A 21,568-nucleotide genomic window follows, 5' to 3' on the forward strand; every position below is an offset into this window, starting at 1 on the left:
TACGACACTTTTGGTAATAGTACATTAAGATTGACATAAGAAACCGTTAAAAAAACGGTTCAGGTGCTGACAAACTTGCAGTTTTTTTCATAGGAAATGCATTAGGTAAATTGCGTGAAAGGAGATGCTGCGCGCGCAGGCTGCTGCATCCGTCCATACGCTTAACGCACTATCTACCATACGTTCACCGTTATCACTATCTTTTCAATATTTAGAAAAAAAAATGAGAGCGGTCTATCAAAAATTTATGGTATCAGCTATTAACCAATAAAATGTCAACTTAGATTTCCACTTGTGTACAAAGAAAAAAACATAAAGGCACAGATTGAACCGAATCAAGATGAGAAAGTTTAAGGTGTTAACTTCAGCCATACTTAAGGGGAGTAATTTTAGCTTTTTATTTCCAACAAAATAAAATTATAAAGACAATTTCTAGTACAACTCAGGTATACCTAGTACTTTTGCTCTGATTGTAAGCTCACATGTGAGGTCGGGTGAATGGACCGAGGGATATATTTTAAACAATTTCAATGGTTAGGGGGTGAAAGATTTTTTCTATAGATAAAGGATGAAAATTAAACTGGGCCAAAATAGAGTAAATTCTTTTCTGAACGAAAGATGGAATAGAAGAATAAGGTGGGCGAGATGGGAAATTATTTTCAATTGGGTGTCCAACTACTTTTGGTACCCGATGTTATGTTTTTTTATTGCGTGGAATGGCTATTTGACCATGAAATTCAACAACTTATTAGAGTTATAGGATATGATAAGATTATTTTTTGAGGATATTACGATCCATCAATGAAACCTACAAGGATTCCTCTATAATCCTACTAGGAAGGGGATAAATCCCCATTACCAGCAAGGAAGGAAGAAGATGGACTCCTACAAAGATTCCTATGTAATCCTACTAGGACTCATACCATGTAATCCAACTAGGACTCCTACCTTGTAACCCACTGGTAATCCCGCCCCTCGAGTATATAAAGGAGGGCAGGGGTCTCTAGATCGGTAGACCAAGACCTCATAGAACCACAATAGAGGACCAAATCCTCAACACCAAATAATACCCAAGCGCAGGACGCAATATATAACACCCCAAATAGGACGTAAGATATTACGATACTCTGGCAGCCCGAATCTGTATAAATCTGTATCTTGTGTCCTCGCTTTTACCTTCGAGTTCCAGATCTGACGATCCCCCACCAACCAATCTAATACATCGGGATACCCTTGGTAGGTTGCCGGGTATAAAATACCAACAACTGATGAAGTCGCGTTGACCAAGATTTACTACTGTTGACCATGATTCCGGAAACCGATGGAAGACTAGGCGGGCCTAGTCTGAAGCAAAATCAACTCCACCAAATAAGGGAAAGCATGGAGATTTATCTTTAGTAGTTTTTAGAAATAGTTGTAATAGTCATGTCGTAGTCAACTAGGATTTTAGCTTGCTCCAGTATATAAATATAAACTCATGAGCCTTGTAACAAAGAATCATCAATCAATCAATACAACCTCCTAGCGTGCAAGGATGCATCAGCTTCGATCTCGGGCGAGCTTGTAAGTACCGTCGTCCGGTCATTACAACCTTTATCAGAACTTTCTAATTTAAATCTTATTCCTGATATTGTCGTGTGGCTAGTTATCGACTTATCTTGAATTGCAAGTAGAACTTTCTAGGCTTTGTCCAATATTCTGCTTGTTTTTGACGTTGCTCAAGTTATCGAACGGCTTAGATCTGGTTAGGTTGTCTTCATCGGCTCCCTTGCCTTGTTTAAACATTCACAGTTATCATATCGTATCGGCTGGTAGACTGTGCATGCTTTTACTACTTTATATATGCTAGGTCCGATATATGCTAGGTCCGATAGATCTTTACCCTACCTCTTGTATTGCTTACTGTCAGGCCTCTGATATCGGCGCGCTACCATTGAGAGCTGATGCCTCGGTCGAGTCTTATCTGTATCTCACGGAAGCATGATGACATCATTGAGCTGATAGGGGAGCATGCGAGGCCTTGCTGCCGCGAGTCTGTTTGTTTAGATTAACGAGTCGAAGTTAATGCCCTCTCACCGTGTTACCTTATCTAAGTTCAATTACACGATCATGACTAGATTTTATTACCTTAATAGGCTTGTAGGCAGTAGGCAAGAGGTCCTTGGTGATTGTGTTATAGTCTTTTATGTTGTCAGGTTAATACCCTCTCATTCGTATTACCTTGTCCGAGTTCAATACACTTATTAAGACATTAATTAAGATCTGATAATGTATCTGGCTTGCGTACAGTCAGCATCGGTTGATCGCGGTTGCTATGTTCTGATCTTTTAAGTTAGTAGATTGATGCCAATGCCCTATCATTCGTGTTACCTTTTCTGAGTTCAATACACTTATCAAGACATTAGCTAGATCTGTTAGCTTATTTGATAAGCGTGTGGTTAACAAGAGCTCCCCTTTTATGGTTGTGGTGTTACAATGCTTTATCTTAGTCCATTAACCGATGGCACATGCCATTAATGTTCCATTCATTTGCATCGCATGCTTACATTAAAATAATCGATTCACTAATATGCAAAGGAAGGATATGCAAAGGAAGGAGGGGAGGAGACGGTACCTTTGGCAGGTGCTGGACAGAGCTACAGGACTGCAATGATGACAATGATGTAATCCGGGGAAGGGTGCGCCCCGGCAAGCACGCCGCGTCCCCCGTGGCGGTGAGAAGGGTCGTGACAATGCGGGCTCGCATGGCGCCGTCAGTGGTCCTGAACTCAGTAGCACACCGGAACTCCAGCCCGAGCGCGGCGACTGCGGAAGTAGGAGAGGAAGCAGCCCATGGTGATGCCGGAGTTGAGGAGAAAACCTAACAAAGCGCACGTACAGTCGGCGGAGCCGCCGCCGCCGAGGGTTTGGGCTAGCTAGGGTTTCGGGATCGGGACGCAGAGAGGATGGGGGACGGCAGCGGCACGGGTATGGTGATGGAGGACGGGCGGTGTCGGTGGCTTGGATCGGGGCGCAGAGAGGATGGGGACGGTGGTGGCGCGGGTTCCGCGATGGAGGATGAGGGCGGCGGCGGCTCGAGGGAAAAAAAAAGAGAGAATGAGAAAGAGGGGTACCGTGAGGGTGGAGTGAAGGGGGAAAACGGGAGGCCGACGCGGAAAAAAAAAAGAGGGTGGAGCGATAGATGGCGGACCGAAAGACGTTTGACCTACAACGTTCTCAGTTTTGGATTTTGTCAACGAGGAACACAATTTCATGGAAAAATTGAAGAAAGATAAGTTTTGTCTATAGCATCGATGCCTTCAGATGGTCATCTTGAGATGATATGACTTGCTAAAGCTCTACCCTACTAGGAATTTAGTTTAAAACGCTAGGGTTTGCCTTACTTTTCACACCCCATGCATGTATACGTGGGCACATTGCTGCTCTTGAACAACTTTGATTATCGAAGAGAGAAGAGAGAGCGTGCGCGTATTTTATTTCATGATCTCCATATGTTAATATTGAATTGTTATATCTAGACGGGTTCTTGTAGTTCGGTCGGGGCATAGGCTCCTTGTAGCTTTTTTTTTTTTTTGAAAAACTATGCTCCTTGTAGCTGTAGGGTTAAGTTTTGAGCAAACGTTGGTTCTGCTCTCTCCAATTGTGATTAGAACATGAACATGTGCAACTTTTGATGACCATACCCCATTCAACCATATCAGTCAACCTGCATCGAAGTTGCAATGTTCAATGTTTCCATGCATGTTTTTTCTTGTCTAGTCATCTCTTCAAACCAAAATAGGCTCTTCAAACATGTAATTCAACTGAAGCGATTCACCGTTGTGTCCTTGAGCTGACGCGATTAATCGTCTACGATGCCATTGGCAACCCAGTTGTCTTCTTGTTCCCTTCGCCATTTCGCCCTCTGAAGTCTGATGATCTCGAGGGTGTTTGGGAGGAGGAGGCTAAATTTTAGCCCCCGTTACATCGAATGTTTGACACTAATTAGGAGTATTAAATCTAAACTAATTTCAAAACTAATTACACAACCCCTAGGCTAAATCGCGAGATGAATCTATTAAGCCTAATTAGTCCATGATTTGACAATGTGGTGCTACAGTAACCATTCATTAATGATGGATTAATTAGGCTTAATAGATTCGTCTCGCGATTTAGCCTAGGGGTTCTGCAATTAGTTTTGTAATTAGCTTATGTTTAGTCCTCCTAATTAGTATCCGAACATCCAATGTGACAGGACTAGAGTTTATCACCCTCCTCCCAAACACCCCCGAGTGAGACGGATGCAGGCATGCCTACTGCCCTGTCCCACTCAATCAATGGCACAACTGCAGGAGAGCTTCAGTTTTCCTGCTGGTCCCACGCCCGTTTGTTGCATGCTCATGATGAACGAACAGGCGCTCAGCAGTCAGCATGGAGCTACAGCCATGGCATTATCTTCTTCGCTGAGCTGCCTGTAAGCCCGCAACCTCCAGTGTGTTTACTGTCTCCTGACACCCACCAAGGTGGAGTGGAGTAACATCGCCTGCCAAGTGCCAACACATTTGGAGACCTCATCTATGGTTTGAAAAACTTGCCTAGACGCAGCTGGAGTAACTGCTCGGAGCATCAACAATGTTTGCAGAGTTTCAGACTTCAGAGCGTAGTTTTTCTGCAAAACTTTTCATCCACACTGACCAACCCCTTGTTTACTTCACCCCCAACTCCTAACTTTAACACTATGCAAAAAGAAGATTCCCCATCACATCAAACTTGCGGTACATGCATGGAGTATTAAATGTAGACGAAATTAAAAACTAATTGTACAGTTTTGTTGTACTTTGCGAGACGAATCTTTTGAACCTAATTAGTCAATATTTGGATAATAATTCACAAATACAAACGAAACGTTACAGTGTGCTACAGTGCTGTAACAGTAATTTGGCACCTCCTAATTTTACCAACTAAACAAGGCCCAAATTCTGAACACCAGGTATTGTGTTCGTGTACCCAACCATTCAACTTCCAGCGCTTCAGGTTAGAGTAGATCCAAGAAAGCTTTTCAGAATGACTGAGATTTGACCTACTATTGAGTGCTGAGAGCAGTGCAAATTCATGAGATCTTGATTGTTTAGGGATCTTGGTTGTACAGGTTATAAAACTTTTGGACCCTCTGCTCCAATCCAGGCAGTATGTCTGGACCCAGCAGATACACTCATTGACTGACCCCATAGCAGGCTAATAAAGTGGTCCTGAAATTTGCGGTGAGATTCTGATACCTGGAGCATAGCATAATCAATGCACTTTCAGTATGGATATGAGGAATCCAATCAGTAATTTTTTTTCACCTTGTCAGTATGACTGTCATTGCATTGCATTCACAAGTTCAGGGCCTACCTACCCGCCAAAAAAAGGTCCAGGGCCTACCTGCAAGCAATCATGCCAATACTCAAGAAAGGTTTCAAATCTTGGCCACTAGCATGATGCATTGCATTGTCATCTCAAGAAAGAATAGAAAACACAGATAGAAACATGGTGCAATTGTCAATTTGCAAGGCCTTTTTCCCTATCTGAAAACTTCTTTGTTCTCTGAATTTCTATCTCTTTTCCCTGCAGTCAGCTGAATGAAACTATCTTGAACTTAGTCATAGTTGGAAGAAAAGATTATGTTCTTAATTTTTGTTGTATGTAGGTCTAGTCAGTTGTATAATTTTTCTTTTGCACGTGATGCATAGATCACTAGGTCTCTAGGGCCTTTGTTATCTGGGGCAACTATGCTCTTTGACCTAGACTTTCTGTCTTGTCTGTTTGTGGAAACATCAGCAGTTCAAGGAAGTCAAACAAGGCCAACCCTGTGTCCTGTCTGATTCCGGGCAGAATCTGTACTGGTCATTTAAGAGCAATCAGCAGTTTTCTTGGTAAACTGTCATATGCAGGGCTTATGTTATTCCTCAAAGCATGAGAATTGCACATTTTTAACCTAAAATAATCTGCTGCTGTGTCCTTGAACTTGGCAATAGCTGAGCCTATTACTCACTAAGCTCCAAATGAGCATGTGCCCTTTGACCACTGTTAACTGATATAAACTGTGGTCTTGCATACCACTAGCTAGCAGTTCACAAGTAGGATCACCTGTTTCCGTGGGCAAATAAAGTTTACTCACCTAGACCATAGTTTTTTTGGGCTACTTGTTCAAATGGATGTCCTTGTGGGTAAATACTTGGGTTTTGTTTCAGACATTAGTACCTAACATTTGAGAGTGGCCACATTCAGTGGCAAGATGGAAAATGGCCACAATGGTGTTTGTTCAGCACACTGTTTTCAGCTTCCAGTTAAGACCATAGCACAGAATTAATCATGGGAAGCCGAGGGACATGGTAAATTATCCCCCCTTTTTTTCACCAGCAATCAACACTTAGGAAACAACCCACAATGTTTTCTACTCAAAGAACTATCTTACAGAGACTCTACCAATGACAAAGTGACAATGACTGCTCCAAGATGGGGCAATCTGACTGACGTTGAACAATCAGACCAGCAACACACACACAACTCAACAATGCAGCACAGCGCCACTCAAGAATGTGGCAAGGCAACTGACAAACACCCTAGCAAGATGTAGGAGCCGGCTTCATCTCTGCATGGAGTTCCATGAACACTACTACACTTGAACGGCCTTCAACTCAGCGCTCATGCCTTTCCTATCCTCCGATTGCTTCAGCGTCGTCATTCTCTGGGCATTGCACGCCTTCTGCTTTGCCTTGATTGACTCTGTCATGCTCATGTAGTTGGGTCTTGTCCTGACAGTGTCCTCGGTCTTCTCCGAAGTTACAAATGTGGATAATGATATAGGGGTCGATGCGAAACAAGAAGATGACGATGCGGAACTCTCATCATTGAGTAATTCAGTGCTCAGAGATGAGATCGACTGTGCTTTGAAGCGTTGATGGTGGGTCTGTGAGTGTGATGCTCCTGGTGGCTTCGCGCAGACCCGCTTGCTGACATTGTTCTTGCGCACCTTCACTGAATTCGGCTCGGAGAAATCCCCAAGAACTCCGAATGAATCCTCGCAGTTTTTGGTTGGCCGGAGATCTGGTGAGCTGGAGTTGGTCTGGTTGTGCTCCTCCATCAATCTATTCTCCCATGGCCGTGCTGCCATCCACCTCTCCAGCCAACTCCAGTTGCAATTGGTCTTGTCAAAATTCTGATGCTTGAGCAGCATACCAGAGTGGTTTAACCGGCCATTACAGTTAAGCTTTGGAGGCTGCAGAAAAGAACAAAAAAGGTTCAGATCAAAATCCAAAAACACTTCTGCAGGATCATGCGAAGAGTATTGATGAATCCTACATTGCATTTCGCAGCGCCATCTAGCTGCTGTGAATATGAATACGCAATAGCTCGCTCGCGCTTGATCGCACCCTCCTGCCGCTTCTGCAGCTTAACCCTCACTTCTTCCAGTGTCCCCTGACTGTCACACCATCCTTCCTGAAAAATGAACAACATGAATCAGCAGTGAAACAGTGGTTTAATCTAGTAAGGGAAAGGGTTGAGCTGCAGAGAGGATGATGACCTCGGCTTCCCTGAGGATATCCATCTGGGTGCGGCGCGCCTCGAGCAGCTTCTGCACGGCCTGGCCCTCGGTGGACATGCGCACGCGGCGCGCCCGGATGCGTGCCTGCACCCGCACCAGAGCCTGCATGCACCGTAGCGTCACCGCCGCCTGCTTCCTCACCTGCCGGCCGCGGACAATCGCCTGGAGCCGTACGAGCCCCTTGAGCGCCCGCAGCGCCCGCCGAGCCTTCACCGATGCACAAGGGCAATAAACCCATCACAAATCCAGATCTCTTCGCAAGAAACAAGATGAATTTTCGAGTCTTCGAGAGGTGTTTGCAGAGATGCAAGTACCAGGAATCCGCGGAACGCGGTCTGGATGCGGATGGCGGCCCACTCCTGCCGGACGGCCATGAAGTCCCTCGCCGGGGCGCGGGCGACCGTGGCGACGGCGGCGGTGAACGGGTCGGCGGGGGCGGCAACCGAGGAGGTGTCGTCGGAGGCCTCCGACGCCGCCGAGCGGTGGCTGCCGCCTCTCGAGCCGCGCCACAAGGAGCCGTGGTCGCCGGAGGAGCTCCGCCACAGCTTCCACTTCCGCCCCTTGCCTCGCAATCCTCCATGGACAGAGGGGATTTGCAGCTTGTCCTGAATTGCAGTTTCAACAAAACTTAGAAGAAAAAATCTCTTCGATGAACTAAATGGGGGAACTCAGCATTCAGTCAAAAAAACGGAACCAAAGCTCAGATTTGCGGTACCATTGTGGGAAAAGATTTCGTGAACACTTATAACGGGAAAAAATATTAGCTTGGTGTAACAACACAGGAGACCATGATTTTTGTTCAGGACAACATAAATATGGTTTGAGCTAAACACAGTACAAAGTACACTTGTGAAGCAGGGAGGCACATTTGTGGAAAGAAATCAATGTACTAGTTGAGAGTATTCACACAAGTACGCAGGAATGAAAGAGACTTTTGGTGGCCATGGCGGGGTACGCTCAGTCTCAGATAACAGGCGTTGCCATTTCTGGAAGGCAAAACAGATCAACCCTGACGTTCTATATCTACTTTGGAAAGGAAAATAACAGAGCTCCGAAAAGTTTATCCAAACAATCTACCAAGCACTGCACAAACTACATGCTAACCCAGCGAAAAATCATTTTTTTATGGGGAAAAAAAACTGCAACGGCCAGGAGCATCAGGCATGGTGAACTGAAGAATGAGAGCTAAATCGAAATAAAATCTTTGCAAGGGTAAAACATTTTAATCTTTGCAAGGACGAAACGTTTTCGGAGACAAGAATCATCCCGGTAAAAGAAAAACCCCCAAAACAGGTGATAAAAATTTTATCCTTTTTTTTTCGACGAGAAACCAAGAACACCCATTCCCCTCACCTTGCCGTCTTCCTTCTCCGGCTTCTTGAGCCCTATCAGCGACTTGACCCACTTCCCGGACCCTCCCATCTGCTCCTCCTCTCGCCAAGAACCGTGGCGGCGGCGGCAACCGGAGGCGGCGGATTTCTCCCAAGAAGGAAGTGGTGGGCGACAGACACAAGAACACGCAGCGGAGCGGCACCCCACACTGCAGCAGCCTTTGGCAAGAACAAGAGCGAGGCGAGACAAATGGGCGGCGTGCGCGTGCGCGTGCGCGTGCTTTGGCTTTGCAGTGGGGGATAGGGAGGCGCTGTGTCTGGGTGGGGATTTGAAATTCGAAATGGAGGGAAGCGGTCAAGCAAGCGGAGCGGAGGAGGAGCGCTCAGCGCTGGGTCTGCTGCGCTGCGTATGCGTGCAAAAAGCCAGAGGGGGCTGTGCTGACAGGGACAGCTGCCGCTCCATTACTGCCATTGGTTAAGTAGGAGTACTCGCTAATCACTCCCGAGCAAATACAAAAATGATTGAGATTTACAGTTCCAAAAAAGGGGCATCGATGCGGTTGAAATTGGAACTTGGGGAGGAGCGCGAGAAGGATCCGATGTAAAATTTGTTTTGACCGCTTGTGGTAGTAGGAGCAGCAGCATTTCACATCGCATTGGATTCTCTTCTACTGTGGCCTTTTCTTTACCCTTTTGTTTGCTGCTGTTGTGTTGTGTCCGATGGATTTGCAGGGTGGTGACACACTTTCATAGGAATTCTTATTTTTTGACTGCTGGTAAAAAATAGGTTTTGCATCGAGAACCGCGCGGCTGGGCTGCAGAACAGCGAGGAGAACAGGGACTTGCACCTTTTCGTGCTCATTTCTTTCTCTTTTTTTTTCTTGGGTTCCTGGGAAAGCCTCGCGTGTGTTTGGGAGAGTGAGAGAAAAGATGGTTGGATTGGCGGTCTGGTCCATGGTCAGATGACTGTGCTCTGTGCCTGTGCTGAACCCGGGACCTTTTCTGCTGTTGCACTGCATTCCATTGCATTGCGCACTTCTCATCAGTGTGGTTTTGTGTGGGGACAGTCTGCAGGCTTGGACACGAGAGAGAGGAATGGATTGGAGTACGATTTACGAATGGGTCAAATATTTTTGTTTCGCCTTCCCGGTTTGTTTCCACATGTCGTGTGACGTCCTACGTCTCTGTGCCTGTCAAGCGCCATGCCATCAGAAATTCAGAGCACAGGATTTGGAGAGACCGGCTGATTGATGGATAGAACAGAAAGAGTGGGAGTGATGTACTCCTTTTAAGGCCGTTGCAGTCACTACTCACTCTCTACATTTGCAAAAAAGAGAATAATCAAAGTGAGGGCAGCTTTGCTGCTTTGCAGGCCACAGTGGAATTCAAAATCAAACCGTGGTTGACATTCATATTTGAATTTGCACTTTATAGGCTTTTAGCAATTAGTATGCTTTTCTTGGACGGCTGTGTGTCAATTCTACACGGAATCTACCCAATCATCAAAGATGCTCAATGCAGAGACTCCTGCTTCTGTCCTTGACTGCAAACCATGATTTCCACTTGCTGAAGTTTAACCATCATCAACCTTATCTACCTTTGAATGGCAGTTCTTCTTCTGTTCATACCTATCTAGCTGAATATTCCCCCCTACCCTACCCAGAGAGAGAAACAAATAGAGGGGGCGTTTGGTTTCTCGAGCTAAAGTTTAGTCCATGTCACATCGAATATTCGGAGACTAATTAGGAGGACTAAATATGAGTTAATTATAAAACTAATTGCACAGATGGAGACTAAACGGCAAGACGAATCTATTAAGTCTAATTAATCCATAATTAGCAAATGGTTACTGTAGCAGCACATTGTCAAATCATGAACTAATTATGTTTAATAGATTTGTCTCGCCGTTTAGCCTCTATCTATGTAATGAGTTTTGTAAATAGTCTATATTTAATACTTTTAATTAGTATCTAATCATTCGATGTGACGGAGGCTAAAATTTCAGGAGGAGCCAAACACACCCACGGAGACACATCCAGCCACCCACACAAATCAGTCAGGCTTTGCGTCCCTACCCTACTCTGATCCGGTGCTCGCTCACAAATTCCTGGGCTGAGCAGGGCCAAATATAAAAAAAGGCATGCGTGTACCTCCAAACCAAACGCACGCAAACAAAAAGCCTTCAGCGCTGCACACCGGCCTTGTCTGATAGCCTGATCATCCCCCATCTCCAGCACTTTGTTTTGTTGGCATCATTTCATTCGGGGATCATGGGCCTATCATCACCGTTCTTATCATCTTATCCTTTGTGCTTAGCAATAGTGTACTGAATCTGTGAGCCTGATTTGAACAGAGCTACAGATCTGCTGTTGCCTATGCATGGCATGTCTGCTCCCTACTTGGAGCAGCACACTGTTCGCATGTGCACGTCAGATCGCCAGTTTCAAACTCGTTTAAAATGGACATGGTTTGGAAACAAAATAATCCAGCAAGTGAAGTTGGCAAAGGATTAGGCTGGAGCTAAACTTTAGCCCTGTCATATCGGATGTTCGGATACTAATTAGGAGGACTAAACATAAGCTAATTACAAAATTAATTGCAGAACCCCTAGGCTAAATCACGAGACGAATCTATTAAGCCTAATTAATCCATCATTAGTGAATGGTTACTGTAGCACCACATTGTCAAATCATGGACTAATTAGGCTTAATAGATTCGTCTCGTGATTTAGCCTAGAGGTTGTGTAATTAGTTTTGTAATTAGTCTAGGTTTAATACTCCTAATTAGTATCCAAACATTCGATGTGACGGGGGCTAAAATTTAGCCCCCTCCTCCCAAACACCCCCGAGGGAAAGAAAAGGAGTAAAAGGCATCCGTTCGAAAGAGATGGCAGCAAGCAGGAAAGGTTAAAGGGGAAAGAATATGTTGTTGCCATTTGCGTGCATCAAAGAGGATATCGATGCGGATTTGAATTTCGGTGCGCCCTGCAGCCAAACAAACAACGCAAATGACACGAGAGCAGGTGGGAATGCGTATTGCACTCCACTGGAGATTTTGTAGCGTTGCGCTGGTGTCAAGGGCAAGATGCTGAATCTACGAAGGGTGTCGTCGACGTCGTGGTGCCTGATGCGTATGCTGGGCCCCACAGCTACTTACTTGGGCGAGGCTGGGCCAGCACTATGCGGCCTGGTATGGATGTTGGGCCTGACAGTAGCTTGTCGTTTTTGGGCCAGATTAATTGATGCCCAGGACTAGCAACCAAACCACACATCTGTTTCGTAACAGACTTCTTTCTGCTTGAGGTTTCAAAATTACAAAAGGGAGTGCTAAAAAGATGAAATGGGGAAGTGTTTTCTGCATGTACAGGAGCTTGATTTCAAAAGAGTTTTATATAAAAACTCCGGGACTGCTTGAAATAAAAAAAAAACGGCAAAAGGAGTAAGAAGATAAAAACACAAATCAAATCATGAGCTATTTCAAATCAAAAGGAGCTTTAAATTCACAGACAATCCATAAATAAAGAATGAAACAAAACAAAGATCATGAATCGTAAAGTGCACGGACACACGTTCCGTCAACATTCCTGCAAACGTGGGGGAAAAAATTCAGTGCAGGACGGCTGCAAACCACGGGCTGTGCAGCCCTGTCCTCGATTGTTGCCGCGTGGATAGCCCACGTATCCAATGGCAGACGACAGACGCGGCTCCTCCTGGTGAGACACGATTTACACGGCGCGCGGCAAAAAGATTTGGTGCAGGACGGCTGCAAACCGCGCTCCGTGCAGCCCCGCGCCCGATGATTGCCACGCGGACACCCGAAGGATCGGACGCAACCAACGGCGGCTCGCGCCCAGCAGAGAGGAGGATGTTTTGCGGCGGGCTCGGCTCGGTAGAAGCGGCTCAGCTTAGTCATCCGATGAGGCTCGATCTTGTCGTCCTGCTCCTGCCCGCCGCCGGCCGGCGCACCCCTCCCCCTGATCCGCTCCGCTGACGCCTGTTACTGCCACGCCGTGTCCTCCTCGTCCTTGTCCTAGCCGTCCCCGCTGTGGCCGCCAGCCGACGCTGCCTGATCTCGCGCCGCAGGAAGTCTCCACCCCACCCCGCCGCTGTTGTTTGTTGTATCATGCAGGCTATTGTTTCAGCATGTTGAGCTTCTCGTGCGACGCCAGTATCATGAAGCTCCATCTTCCCTAACTCGTTTCCGGCAGAAAAGCGCCATTACAGTTTATAGTAGTCTTCTGGAGGGGTCTTCCCTTTACTATTGTTATTATTATGCATTATGCGGTTTTTGAGCTTTGCTCACTTCGATTATTAGACAAATTCCATGCGTCCAGGTGACAAATAACATCATTGACTATCTCCTGAGCACACTTCTTAGTTCTTACTTCAGTTGCATTAGTCTTATTCCTCTGCGTCCCACCAGCACAGTAGAAAGATGATGATCTTCTGACGCCACTACTTCAGAGTTCAGATAGTGAATGAGCATCCCACTTCTGACGCTACATGATTCGGCCTGTAGAACAAAACATCAATTGCTGAAGTACCTGATGGCGGATGTACCATACATTTGGTCTCACGATCCAAGCGGAGGTAGAGTGTGGGCGTTGACGTGAGGGACAAGGGGTGCACCACGGACGACGCGGCTGCCTCGGCGGCCAGCGGATGAGAGGAACGGCACCGAACAAGGTCTACTGGGCTGGCGGTGGCGGATTAGAGGAACGGTGCCGAACAAGACGACTGTAGCGGATGAGGGGGATGGCGGCGCCAGACGAGGCAACTGCGCCGGCTGACGAGGGGGACGGCAGCGGTCGACGGAGGCAACGTCGACGGCGGCGGACGATGAAGGCGATGCGACGGCAAACGGTAAGGAAGCAATTACATCTCGCCTGAGAGATGAGCCGCATGTTAAGCCGAGCTGAGCCGCATGCTCTCATCTTCCCTTCACCGGTGGCGAGATTTTGATTGGTTCACCGGCATGCCGCTGCGGCGCTGCAACATGCTCCTCCCTTCTTCGCCGGCAGCCCGGCATGCTCATCTTCCCTTCACCAGTGGAGTATAACACCGTCAGTCAGGCTCTAGTCCATGCTTGCAATGTTGTTATCATTTGTTCTACATCAGGAATCCATGCCAAACTGATATTCTGTGAGATGCCCCATGATGATCGGGTGCTGCTCGCTGCTCACTGCCACGGCGGTATCAGACGCCCAGGCAATCCTCGCCTTGGACTCCGCCGGCGCCACCATCTCCGTCTCCCGACCTGCCCGCGGCACTAACCACCCTTCGCGCCGCGCAATTTCTATCTTCCTCTGCGTCTCTGTCTTGTGGACACGTACATACAGGTGGCCCTTTGGGGTCGGCACACGCGCGCGAGAGGAAGTGAGACGGAGCTATGGCCTCTGGGACGGTCGGAGACCGGCGGCGGCCGGCGCTCCGGCGTGAAGCGGCAGAGGCGTTTCCAGGGCCGGCGAAGAGTGGAACGCCGAGACGTTCTTGTGGGAGTGTCGCGCTCGCGCCCACTTGGCCTCCGGTGCCGACGGGCTGCCTCGCGCCGCCTACGACGGAGGACGATCGGTTAAAGAAAAATTCGCTTCGCTTACACGCATGGCAGTGCTGTGCAATTTGCATTGCATTTGCAGAATGGAGACTGAAGATGGAAGCTCTCGTCCTCCTCGCAGAGCCAATCAACCGGCATTATCTGCGCATTGGAGAACTGGAGCCTGAAGATGAGGCAGAGTTCTGAGTTTGTGACGGACAAAAATGGCAGGTATGGACAGGCAATTTCTTCAGAGATCAGAGAAGCAGCATCTGTGAATCAAATCGTGCCCAAGCCTACACAACTACCGGATGCATGCCCAAGGCCGTCGGAACCCTTAACCGCCGCCCGGACGGAGACCATGAGCACTCCGCGCTCCGGCGGAGAACTTGGCGGACCCCACGACGGTCCTGAGCGCGAACGCCGCGGCAGTTGAGCAGAGCCAAGGGAACGAAGACCATAGTGGATACATGCTGCGGCGTCGGAGGGCTCCCGAGGACACAAATGTGGACGCCCGAAACGCGGCGGCGCTCCGGCGAGCCCGCGGCGTGCGGAAGGAGGCGACCCGGGGGGTGGACGGTATTTCATTTACCGTCCGGGTATTTGAGATACCGTCCGGGTGGACGGTAAATGAAATACCGTCCACCCCTGGTCCCTCCTGTCCGTCCAATCACGATTGTGCGCCTCAGATAATTCGCAAATTATCTCTTATTTTACATCGTTTTATTGTTTTCCGCTCTATCGCCAACCCATCGACGAGACGCGGACGCCCACGCGTGGCGACGGCAAGCCCGGCGCGCCGCCGGCGCCGGCTCCGGTGACGGACCGCACGACGCCGTGACGGTGGCGGCGTCGACAGGGTGGGCCTGCTCTGCTCCCTGCCACAGCAGAGCAGCGTCGGACCGTCGTCCTTGCGGTGTCCGATCGAGGACGCCACCGTCGCCGTCGGCCAACCTGCCCCGTGACACTAGCAACCGCTTCTAGCAGTCTAGCAGAGCAGCTTCTATATCGCAACCCGTCCAGTCCTCGCCATTCTTGAAGCTGTCGTCGTTTGATGAAACCGGAGACGGCGGCGCCGCCGCACTTCCACCTGAATACAGACAGTGTCGTCATGGATCGAAGACGGCGGCGCCGCACCTGCACTTCCACCCGACGGGCTCGTAGTTGGCGCACTGCGGGCGGAGGCCGCCCTCCGTGACGGCGCCGGCGCGCACCTGCACGGGCTCGCACGGCGCGCACCCGCCGCACTTGCTCTCGCAGCACGGCGGCCTCGAGCCCAACCTGCTCAGCTGCTCCTGCTCACCTTCCCCACCACCGATCTGGTGAACGAAGCACAGCGACATCATCAGCGTTCTCCATGCTTCGCATGCAGTAAGGAGAAGCAGCCATGGCTAGCCGCGCCTCGCACAGGATTGCGAGAAAGGAACGTACCGGCGATGGTTGCCCGCCGTCCCCGACATGCGCAAGCTCCCGGTCGCCTGCCGAGACGATTGGCATGGTTTCAGAAACCAAAAAAAAATGGAGGCGAAATGAAGGATCGGTGACACCTCACCTTGGGACACGGCAATCGGAAGAAGCAGGACGAAGACGAAGAGGAACCAGGGTGCCCTACTGTTGTGCTTCCGCAGACCGTGAGCTCCACACATCACGAAGCGCAGCGGCAGCAAGGCAGCGAGCAGAGGCTACTCACTCTTGTTTGCTGCGAAATGCTAGAGCTAGTTGCTACGTCTTCTACTTTCCACTCTGCTGTGCACTCTTCTCCTCAGAGCTCCTTCCTCTGGGCCTTCTTTTTCTAGGACAAGGTCAAGGTCCTCGCTCGCGTCGCGTCGCATGTGGCAAAGCGGCGTGCCATGCTCGTAATTGCGTTGCAGTGGTCAGGACTCAGGTCAGGCCGCAGCAACGCAACAGCCGCGTGATTGCGAGGCGGCCTTTTGCGTTGAACGGCCAGTCCGTTCGTCTCTGCAACGCTCGATGCCTCAGGTTCAGAGACAGAGAGGTCGCCTATGGCGTAGTAGCATCGAAAGGCTACGCGCGGTAGGCGGGAAAGGGCGCCGCCGCAGCAGCGCGCGCAGAAGAAAGTTTGCATGGAGGGGCCTCGCATTAACGGCACGTGCCAGCGGGCCACGGCCCACGGTCCCGTGTTTTTTACGCTGCAGCAGCCAGCACCAGCAGCAAGCAACTAGTGCAGCTGCTACTTTTACCGCTGTAGCACATGAGAGCAAAGGGCAAGGATAGTGCAGTTTTCAATGCACCGATGGTGGATGTTTCAGGAATCAACAAGTCTACGGATGCAAAATTAGCAGAAACCGATCATGGCGCAGCAGAAACTCCCATTCATGCATGAAACATTAGAAGACATAAGCCAAGCACTGGTAATTGTTGCAATTCAGTTTATCACTCGGCTGCCCATCGCTGATCTAGACTACCATTCACAATCCAAGCATCTCAAGTTACCAATTTACATACACCTAGTACACAATTCTATGGACATACCAAGTACTACTATATGTTATGCAGGAACATACTGTACAAGCACAAGTGAGCACCAATACGGGCTCTGCATGGCCAATAGATTAGCCATGGAGAATATCAGGCGAAGCTAGACTGCTACAACGACCATGGGGACATTACACAGAAGGGGCACATCATTAGCTACCAAAATGGCGGGAACGGGGAACCAAGGTTTCCTTTCATCTCCTGGGCCGGACGGCTCCGATCGATGTCGTCCTCGATGATACGGAAGATGAACGGGCTGACCTGTCATTCTCCTCCTTGTCCTCGCTGAATGCCTTCTGGAGCACGTCTTGCAGGTCATGGAACCTCCTCTTCTTCTCTGTGGATGTGGATGTGTCTCTCCCAAGGGAAGCCAGCTCGTTTTCATCGTCCATGAACTGGTCCAGCACTTTTGAACACCGTGGGAAGAAGCGCTTCCCAAGTTCCACTGGTACACAAAGTCATCTTCTGGTTAGTCTGGGTTTCAATTGTATACTGCTTCTAATCCCCAGAAGTACTACTACTTAGCAAATCGAGGTCAGATATTACAATTCCAAATGACCACAGCAAAACTTGCATATTCAGGTTAAACATGTTTTGTCATGGAAACATCAGCTATCATTCTCAAAGAGTGAAAAAGGAAAAGTGTCCTTGTTTCACAGACTAATTCATGGAGTATCTAACAAGATATTTGACAGTAAACTTCTAAAATTGAAGACCAAAGAAAACAGATATATGTTAAAGAGGCGAACAGCAATAGATTGAAAAATGAAAAAAAAAATGCAGTTTAAAGGGGGAAAAATGCAAGCCAAATGTCACCTGTTTTGGAGAGGGCGCTCATCCGAGTCAAGTGTTCTTCCTTCATTTTGAAAGGAGTGTCATTTAGATCAACAGTAAGGGCAAATTCCAAGGTTCCATCCACTTGAGCAATGTCCATTGCTACCCTTGCCTCCATGGGGAACAATATCCTCGCTAAAGCAACTGCATAACATAAAAATTAAATATATGAAGACATAACAAAGCATGCAAGAGAAGTACAAAACACTAGTTAGTCAGCTAATTGCTGGTGCAGAACAGTGCTCTCCACGCAACACCACCAGCCACATTTGAACAATTTGTTCTGAAAAACATAGCACTATGTGCATTTTCCAAGGTGAAGATTACCTCGATTTTCAAGGTAGAGCAACCTTCCACGCAGACAGTCTCCTGCCATCGCAAGAGAAACTGATGCTTCTCCAAGTTGCGGATCCCTTCTTTCAGCTTGCTCTAGTATCTCAATACATAATTTATCTTTCGGAGAAGGTTTTCCATCCTCAGTAGGCCCAAAGTAATCCCCATGCTTGGTAAGTCGCTTAGAGATCTGTACTGCTTTTCTATGATCAAATGTGAGATCTGACGGCCGAGCTCCCTTGGTCAAAAGGGAGACAATAATTTTAGGCTCCATTCTCATAGCAGCAATATGAAGAACTGTATAACCTCTTGGGTTCCTATGATTAACATCTGCAAGTGCGAGATCCAGAAGCTCTGTTGTGATCTTTGAGTCACAATGTTCTACAGCATAGTGCAATGCATATGCGTCATCAAGATTAGTTTTCCCTTCCTTGAGTAGCATTCTGACTAGCTCCACATCATCAGAATCCAGCGCTCTGTGTACTCTTCGTACATGTATGTTAGGGAAGCCCTTGTCTTCAGGCGAAACTAATTCAAGACTTAGCCTTGCATCAACAATTTGTTTGACAACATCTGGAGGCAAAGCCTTCTCAAGAGTAATCATATCAAGATTTGACCGAACTACTATCTCAAGGCATCTCTCGAGAAGTTTCACACAAGATTTGCTGCATAAGTTTGCAACAGATAGGATCAATGGGAGGTTGTCTACTTCAACCTTATCAAGGACATCAAGGAGCTGCCGCTGCAGGGAAAAATCAGGAACAATGTGGCTTAGTAATGTCAAAAGTCACAAATAATTATAGTAATGCTAACACATAGTACTAGGCTAGAACAGTAAACGGGCATGCCTGCACATCAGTTCAACTTTTATACAAAAGAGTAGGGGGGAAAGCAAGTAGTATCAAACCTCAACGGATCTTACCATGAATTCTCGAGATAGAACTAAACCACAACTAAATATTCCAGAAGGCATAAAAACAGCTCCAGGTTCCTTATAGATCTTTATATTAAATATAGGTGTCAGAATGGAGAAGCAAGTAGAAACAGAGTAAGGTGCTTTGCATATGCAGACTAGCACATGCATAATCAGGACCATTGCCAGAAGCACGGAATGGCAAGATAGGACAACCGGGCTCTATGCTCCCACTTTGAGAGCTCGATTAAAGGTCCCAAAAATTGTGGAAGTAATTGCTGATTTTTCGGTAAACATTAATAGCCTGATGTTCTAGTGCTATTACTATTCTCTTCACAGTGGATTGACAAAGCTCTAATCAGATAATATATTTTCTATGCAAGTTAGCAATAATAAGTTTCACCATAACATAGAGAGTAGTTCCTCATCGGCAATTTCTTTGCTTCTTAGGCCCTTGTACTTTCCTTTATAGAGATATATTAGTGGATTTGTTGAACTACAAACAAGGACCGAGAACATGTCATCTATTGCACTCCATAAATGGTGTGCTGCCTTATCATGTATGCACCATCAAAATTAAGTGGGAAAAATATGCTGGTTTGTTTTTGTTTGCATGTGTATTGTTGCTGTGTCGATGTGAACTGTCGGTATCCAAGTAATCCAAAGTAGAGAATGCAGAGTTTGATCTCTTTCTATTCAGTACTCTAAAAAGAAATTGTCCTTTCCTGAAAGCAAAAATAGTAAACAGCTTTATCATGTCTGCACTACAGTTACAGCAATTTACCGTACAACATATCTTACTGAACCCATCAAATTGGAGCGGATTTTTCGCGTGCCAAATAGATGTATCCAGGTATTTTCTGATCAAATTATAACTGGACCAATTAAACAGGGCATGATTTGGCTGATTGATGACTTATGTTGCATATCACTGTTTGTGTACACGTCGTGGTCTACTTCGAAAACTTTACCCATCACTGCACAATCAGCACGAGGTTATTGTCACTGTAGCATCCAGATTGTACTACCGACGAACTCTATTTTCCAAATGCATGAAGAATTTTTTTTCCCAATTTAGGCAACGTCTGCGTGGGAAGCGCAACAGACGAAGAAAGCCTCTTTGCAAGCCACCGATTAATGGCACGAAACCTTGAGCAAGCAATCAACACGCATCACAGCAGTCACACGACAACCGAAAAAGGCGCCATGAATCGCGGCATCCTTTCCGGCGGCGCGGGGGGCGTGAGCCGTGAGGTGAGAGGGAGGTCGAGAAATCGAAGGAGATGAGATGGATGCGGACCTGGAAGAGGCTGGTGAGCTCGGCGACCTCGAAGGTGGAGGCGGCGAAGAGGACCTGCGCCATGAAGGCGACGGCGGGGCGGCAGCCGAGATGCGCGCAACCGCCCTCGTCGACGCAGAGACACGCCGCCTTGGGCAGGGCGCCGACGCGGCCGCTGTAGAGGTACTCGATCACCAGCCGCAGCGCCTCGTAGCCGACCTCCACCTCCTCGCCGAGAAGCTCTCGGAGCTCGACCTTGTCCTTGTCCTTGTCCTTGTCCTTGTCTTTGTCCTTGACCTTCTCCTCGCCGGCGCCGGCGGCCGCGGTTCGGCGCGCGAAGAAGGCGCGCAGGAAGGGACTGCGCGCGCAGAGCACGCAGCGGTGCACGCAAAGGTCGGGCGCGCCGGGCACCGCGATGCGCGCGTCGGAGAGGAAGGCGAAGTCGTCGGGGGAGCGGAACGCGGCGGCGAGATTGTCGGAGAGGCGGCGGAGCGCCTGTAGGTCGGCGTCCGCCGCGTCGGCGCCGTCGACGGAGACGCTATCGGAGTCAGAGAGCGCGACGGCTGTGACCTGGCTGTCCATGGGCTCCATTTTGCCAGGGGGTGGCGCGCCGGAGCCCGGGTTGGTGGGAAGGCGCGAGGAAATCGAAGCGAGCGGACTCAGCGGCGAGGGAGGGAGGGAGGGGCGCGGGGAAAGAGACGGATTTATGGCATTAGTAAACGGCACGACTGAGGTGGCAGATGGGGAGGTGTTGCGATTTGGCCCCCTCGTTTCATACATTTATGAACTAAGGTCCCAAAGATGACCAACCTCCCTTTTGTCATTTTGTTGCTCGCCTTAGCAAAGTGCATGTCTATGGCATGTTTGGTTCATGTCCGGTGCACGCTACATGAAAACTACAGCACGGCACACTAGCTTAGCCCACTGTTTTATTCGCCGCCGAAAGTTTGGCCTGCAGTACGGGCTTGTTTGGTTCAAGGCCTAAAACAGATCTGCCTGATCAAAACTCTGCCTGCACCTTGCTTGTGACGTGTTTGGTTGAAGTCCTGAGGAGCTGCCTGGACCAGGCAAGGTGCATCGTCCCCCGTCCAACAAAATCGACTGCTTAGCTGCAACACGGTTGTTACCTAGCCTAACTACTATGATTAGTTGATTAATTGATCAGATCATGTAGTTTGCGTATTACTTTTACCAACTCATTTTCTCATTGCTTTTTGTCTGATTTTTGGTACGACGAGGGCACAATATCATGTAGCTTAATCAATGATATTTTGTGACCGTTT

The 21,568-nt window shown here is 48.2% G+C and overlaps 3 protein-coding genes across 3 annotated transcripts; all 3 read right to left on the bottom strand.

Annotated features, from left to right (window-relative positions):
* Nucleotides 1-6,327: 6,327 nt before the first annotated feature.
* On the bottom strand, nt 6,328-9,339 carry LOC117854420 (protein IQ-DOMAIN 6). The gene is made up of 5 exons (XM_034736603.2): nt 8,921-9,339; nt 7,882-8,172; nt 7,547-7,774; nt 7,324-7,461; nt 6,328-7,240 (listed from the first exon to the last, which is right to left on the bottom strand). Exons 1-5 carry the CDS (start codon nt 8,987-8,989, stop codon nt 6,638-6,640), a joined length of 1,329 nt encoding a protein of 442 aa, XP_034592494.1. The 5' UTR covers nt 8,990-9,339; the 3' UTR covers nt 6,328-6,637.
* A 5,328-nt stretch (nt 9,340-14,667) lies between these two features.
* Nucleotides 14,668-16,618, bottom strand: LOC117858781 (EPIDERMAL PATTERNING FACTOR-like protein 5). Its single transcript, XM_034741914.2, has 3 exons — nt 15,983-16,618; nt 15,862-15,908; nt 14,668-15,749 (listed from the first exon to the last, which is right to left on the bottom strand). Exons 1-3 carry the CDS (start codon nt 16,074-16,076, stop codon nt 15,540-15,542), a joined length of 351 nt encoding a protein of 116 aa, XP_034597805.1. The 5' UTR covers nt 16,077-16,618; the 3' UTR covers nt 14,668-15,539.
* Nucleotides 16,619-16,743: 125 nt separating this feature from the next.
* LOC117858780 (BTB/POZ domain and ankyrin repeat-containing protein NPR1) lies at nt 16,744-20,963 on the bottom strand. Its single transcript, XM_034741913.2, has 4 exons — nt 20,307-20,963; nt 18,088-18,835; nt 17,743-17,904; nt 16,744-17,371 (listed from the first exon to the last, which is right to left on the bottom strand). Exons 1-4 carry the CDS (start codon nt 20,874-20,876, stop codon nt 17,121-17,123), a joined length of 1,731 nt encoding a protein of 576 aa, XP_034597804.1. The 5' UTR covers nt 20,877-20,963; the 3' UTR covers nt 16,744-17,120.
* Nucleotides 20,964-21,568: the final 605 nt, after the last annotated feature.

Source organism: Setaria viridis, chromosome 5, assembly GCF_005286985.2.
Source record: "Setaria viridis chromosome 5, Setaria_viridis_v4.0, whole genome shotgun sequence".
NCBI lineage: Eukaryota > Viridiplantae > Streptophyta > Magnoliopsida > Poales > Poaceae > Setaria > Setaria viridis.

Bases quoted from the DNA above. Each gene is read 5' to 3' on its own strand.
- LOC117854420 (XM_034736603.2), bottom strand. From the start codon at position 8,989: ATGGGAGGGTCCGGGAAGTGGGTCAAGTCGCTGATAGGGCTCAAGAAG. The intron at 7,775-7,881 runs GTACTTGCATCT...GCATCGGTGAAG, and splicing joins CCGCGTTCCGCGGATTCCTG to GCTCGGCGGGCGCTGCGGGC. The intron at 7,462-7,546 runs GTCATCATCCTC...TTCATTTTTCAG, and splicing joins ATATCCTCAGGGAAGCCGAG to GAAGGATGGTGTGACAGTCA.
- LOC117858781 (XM_034741914.2), bottom strand. From the start codon at position 16,076: ATGTGTGGAGCTCACGGTCTGCGGAAGCACAACAGTAGGGCACCCTGG. The intron at 15,909-15,982 runs GTGAGGTGTCAC...TCGTCTCGGCAG, and splicing joins TCCGATTGCCGTGTCCCAAG to GCGACCGGGAGCTTGCGCAT. The intron at 15,750-15,861 runs GTACGTTCCTTT...TTCGTTCACCAG, and splicing joins ACGGCGGGCAACCATCGCCG to ATCGGTGGTGGGGAAGGTGA.
- LOC117858780 (XM_034741913.2), bottom strand. From the start codon at position 20,876: ATGGAGCCCATGGACAGCCAGGTCACAGCCGTCGCGCTCTCTGACTCC. The intron at 18,836-20,306 runs GTCCGCATCCAT...TTTTCCCTGCAG, and splicing joins AGCTCACCAGCCTCTTCCAG to CGGCAGCTCCTTGATGTCCT. The intron at 17,372-17,742 runs GTGACATTTGGC...TTTGTGTACCAG, and splicing joins GAGCGCCCTCTCCAAAACAG to TGGAACTTGGGAAGCGCTTC.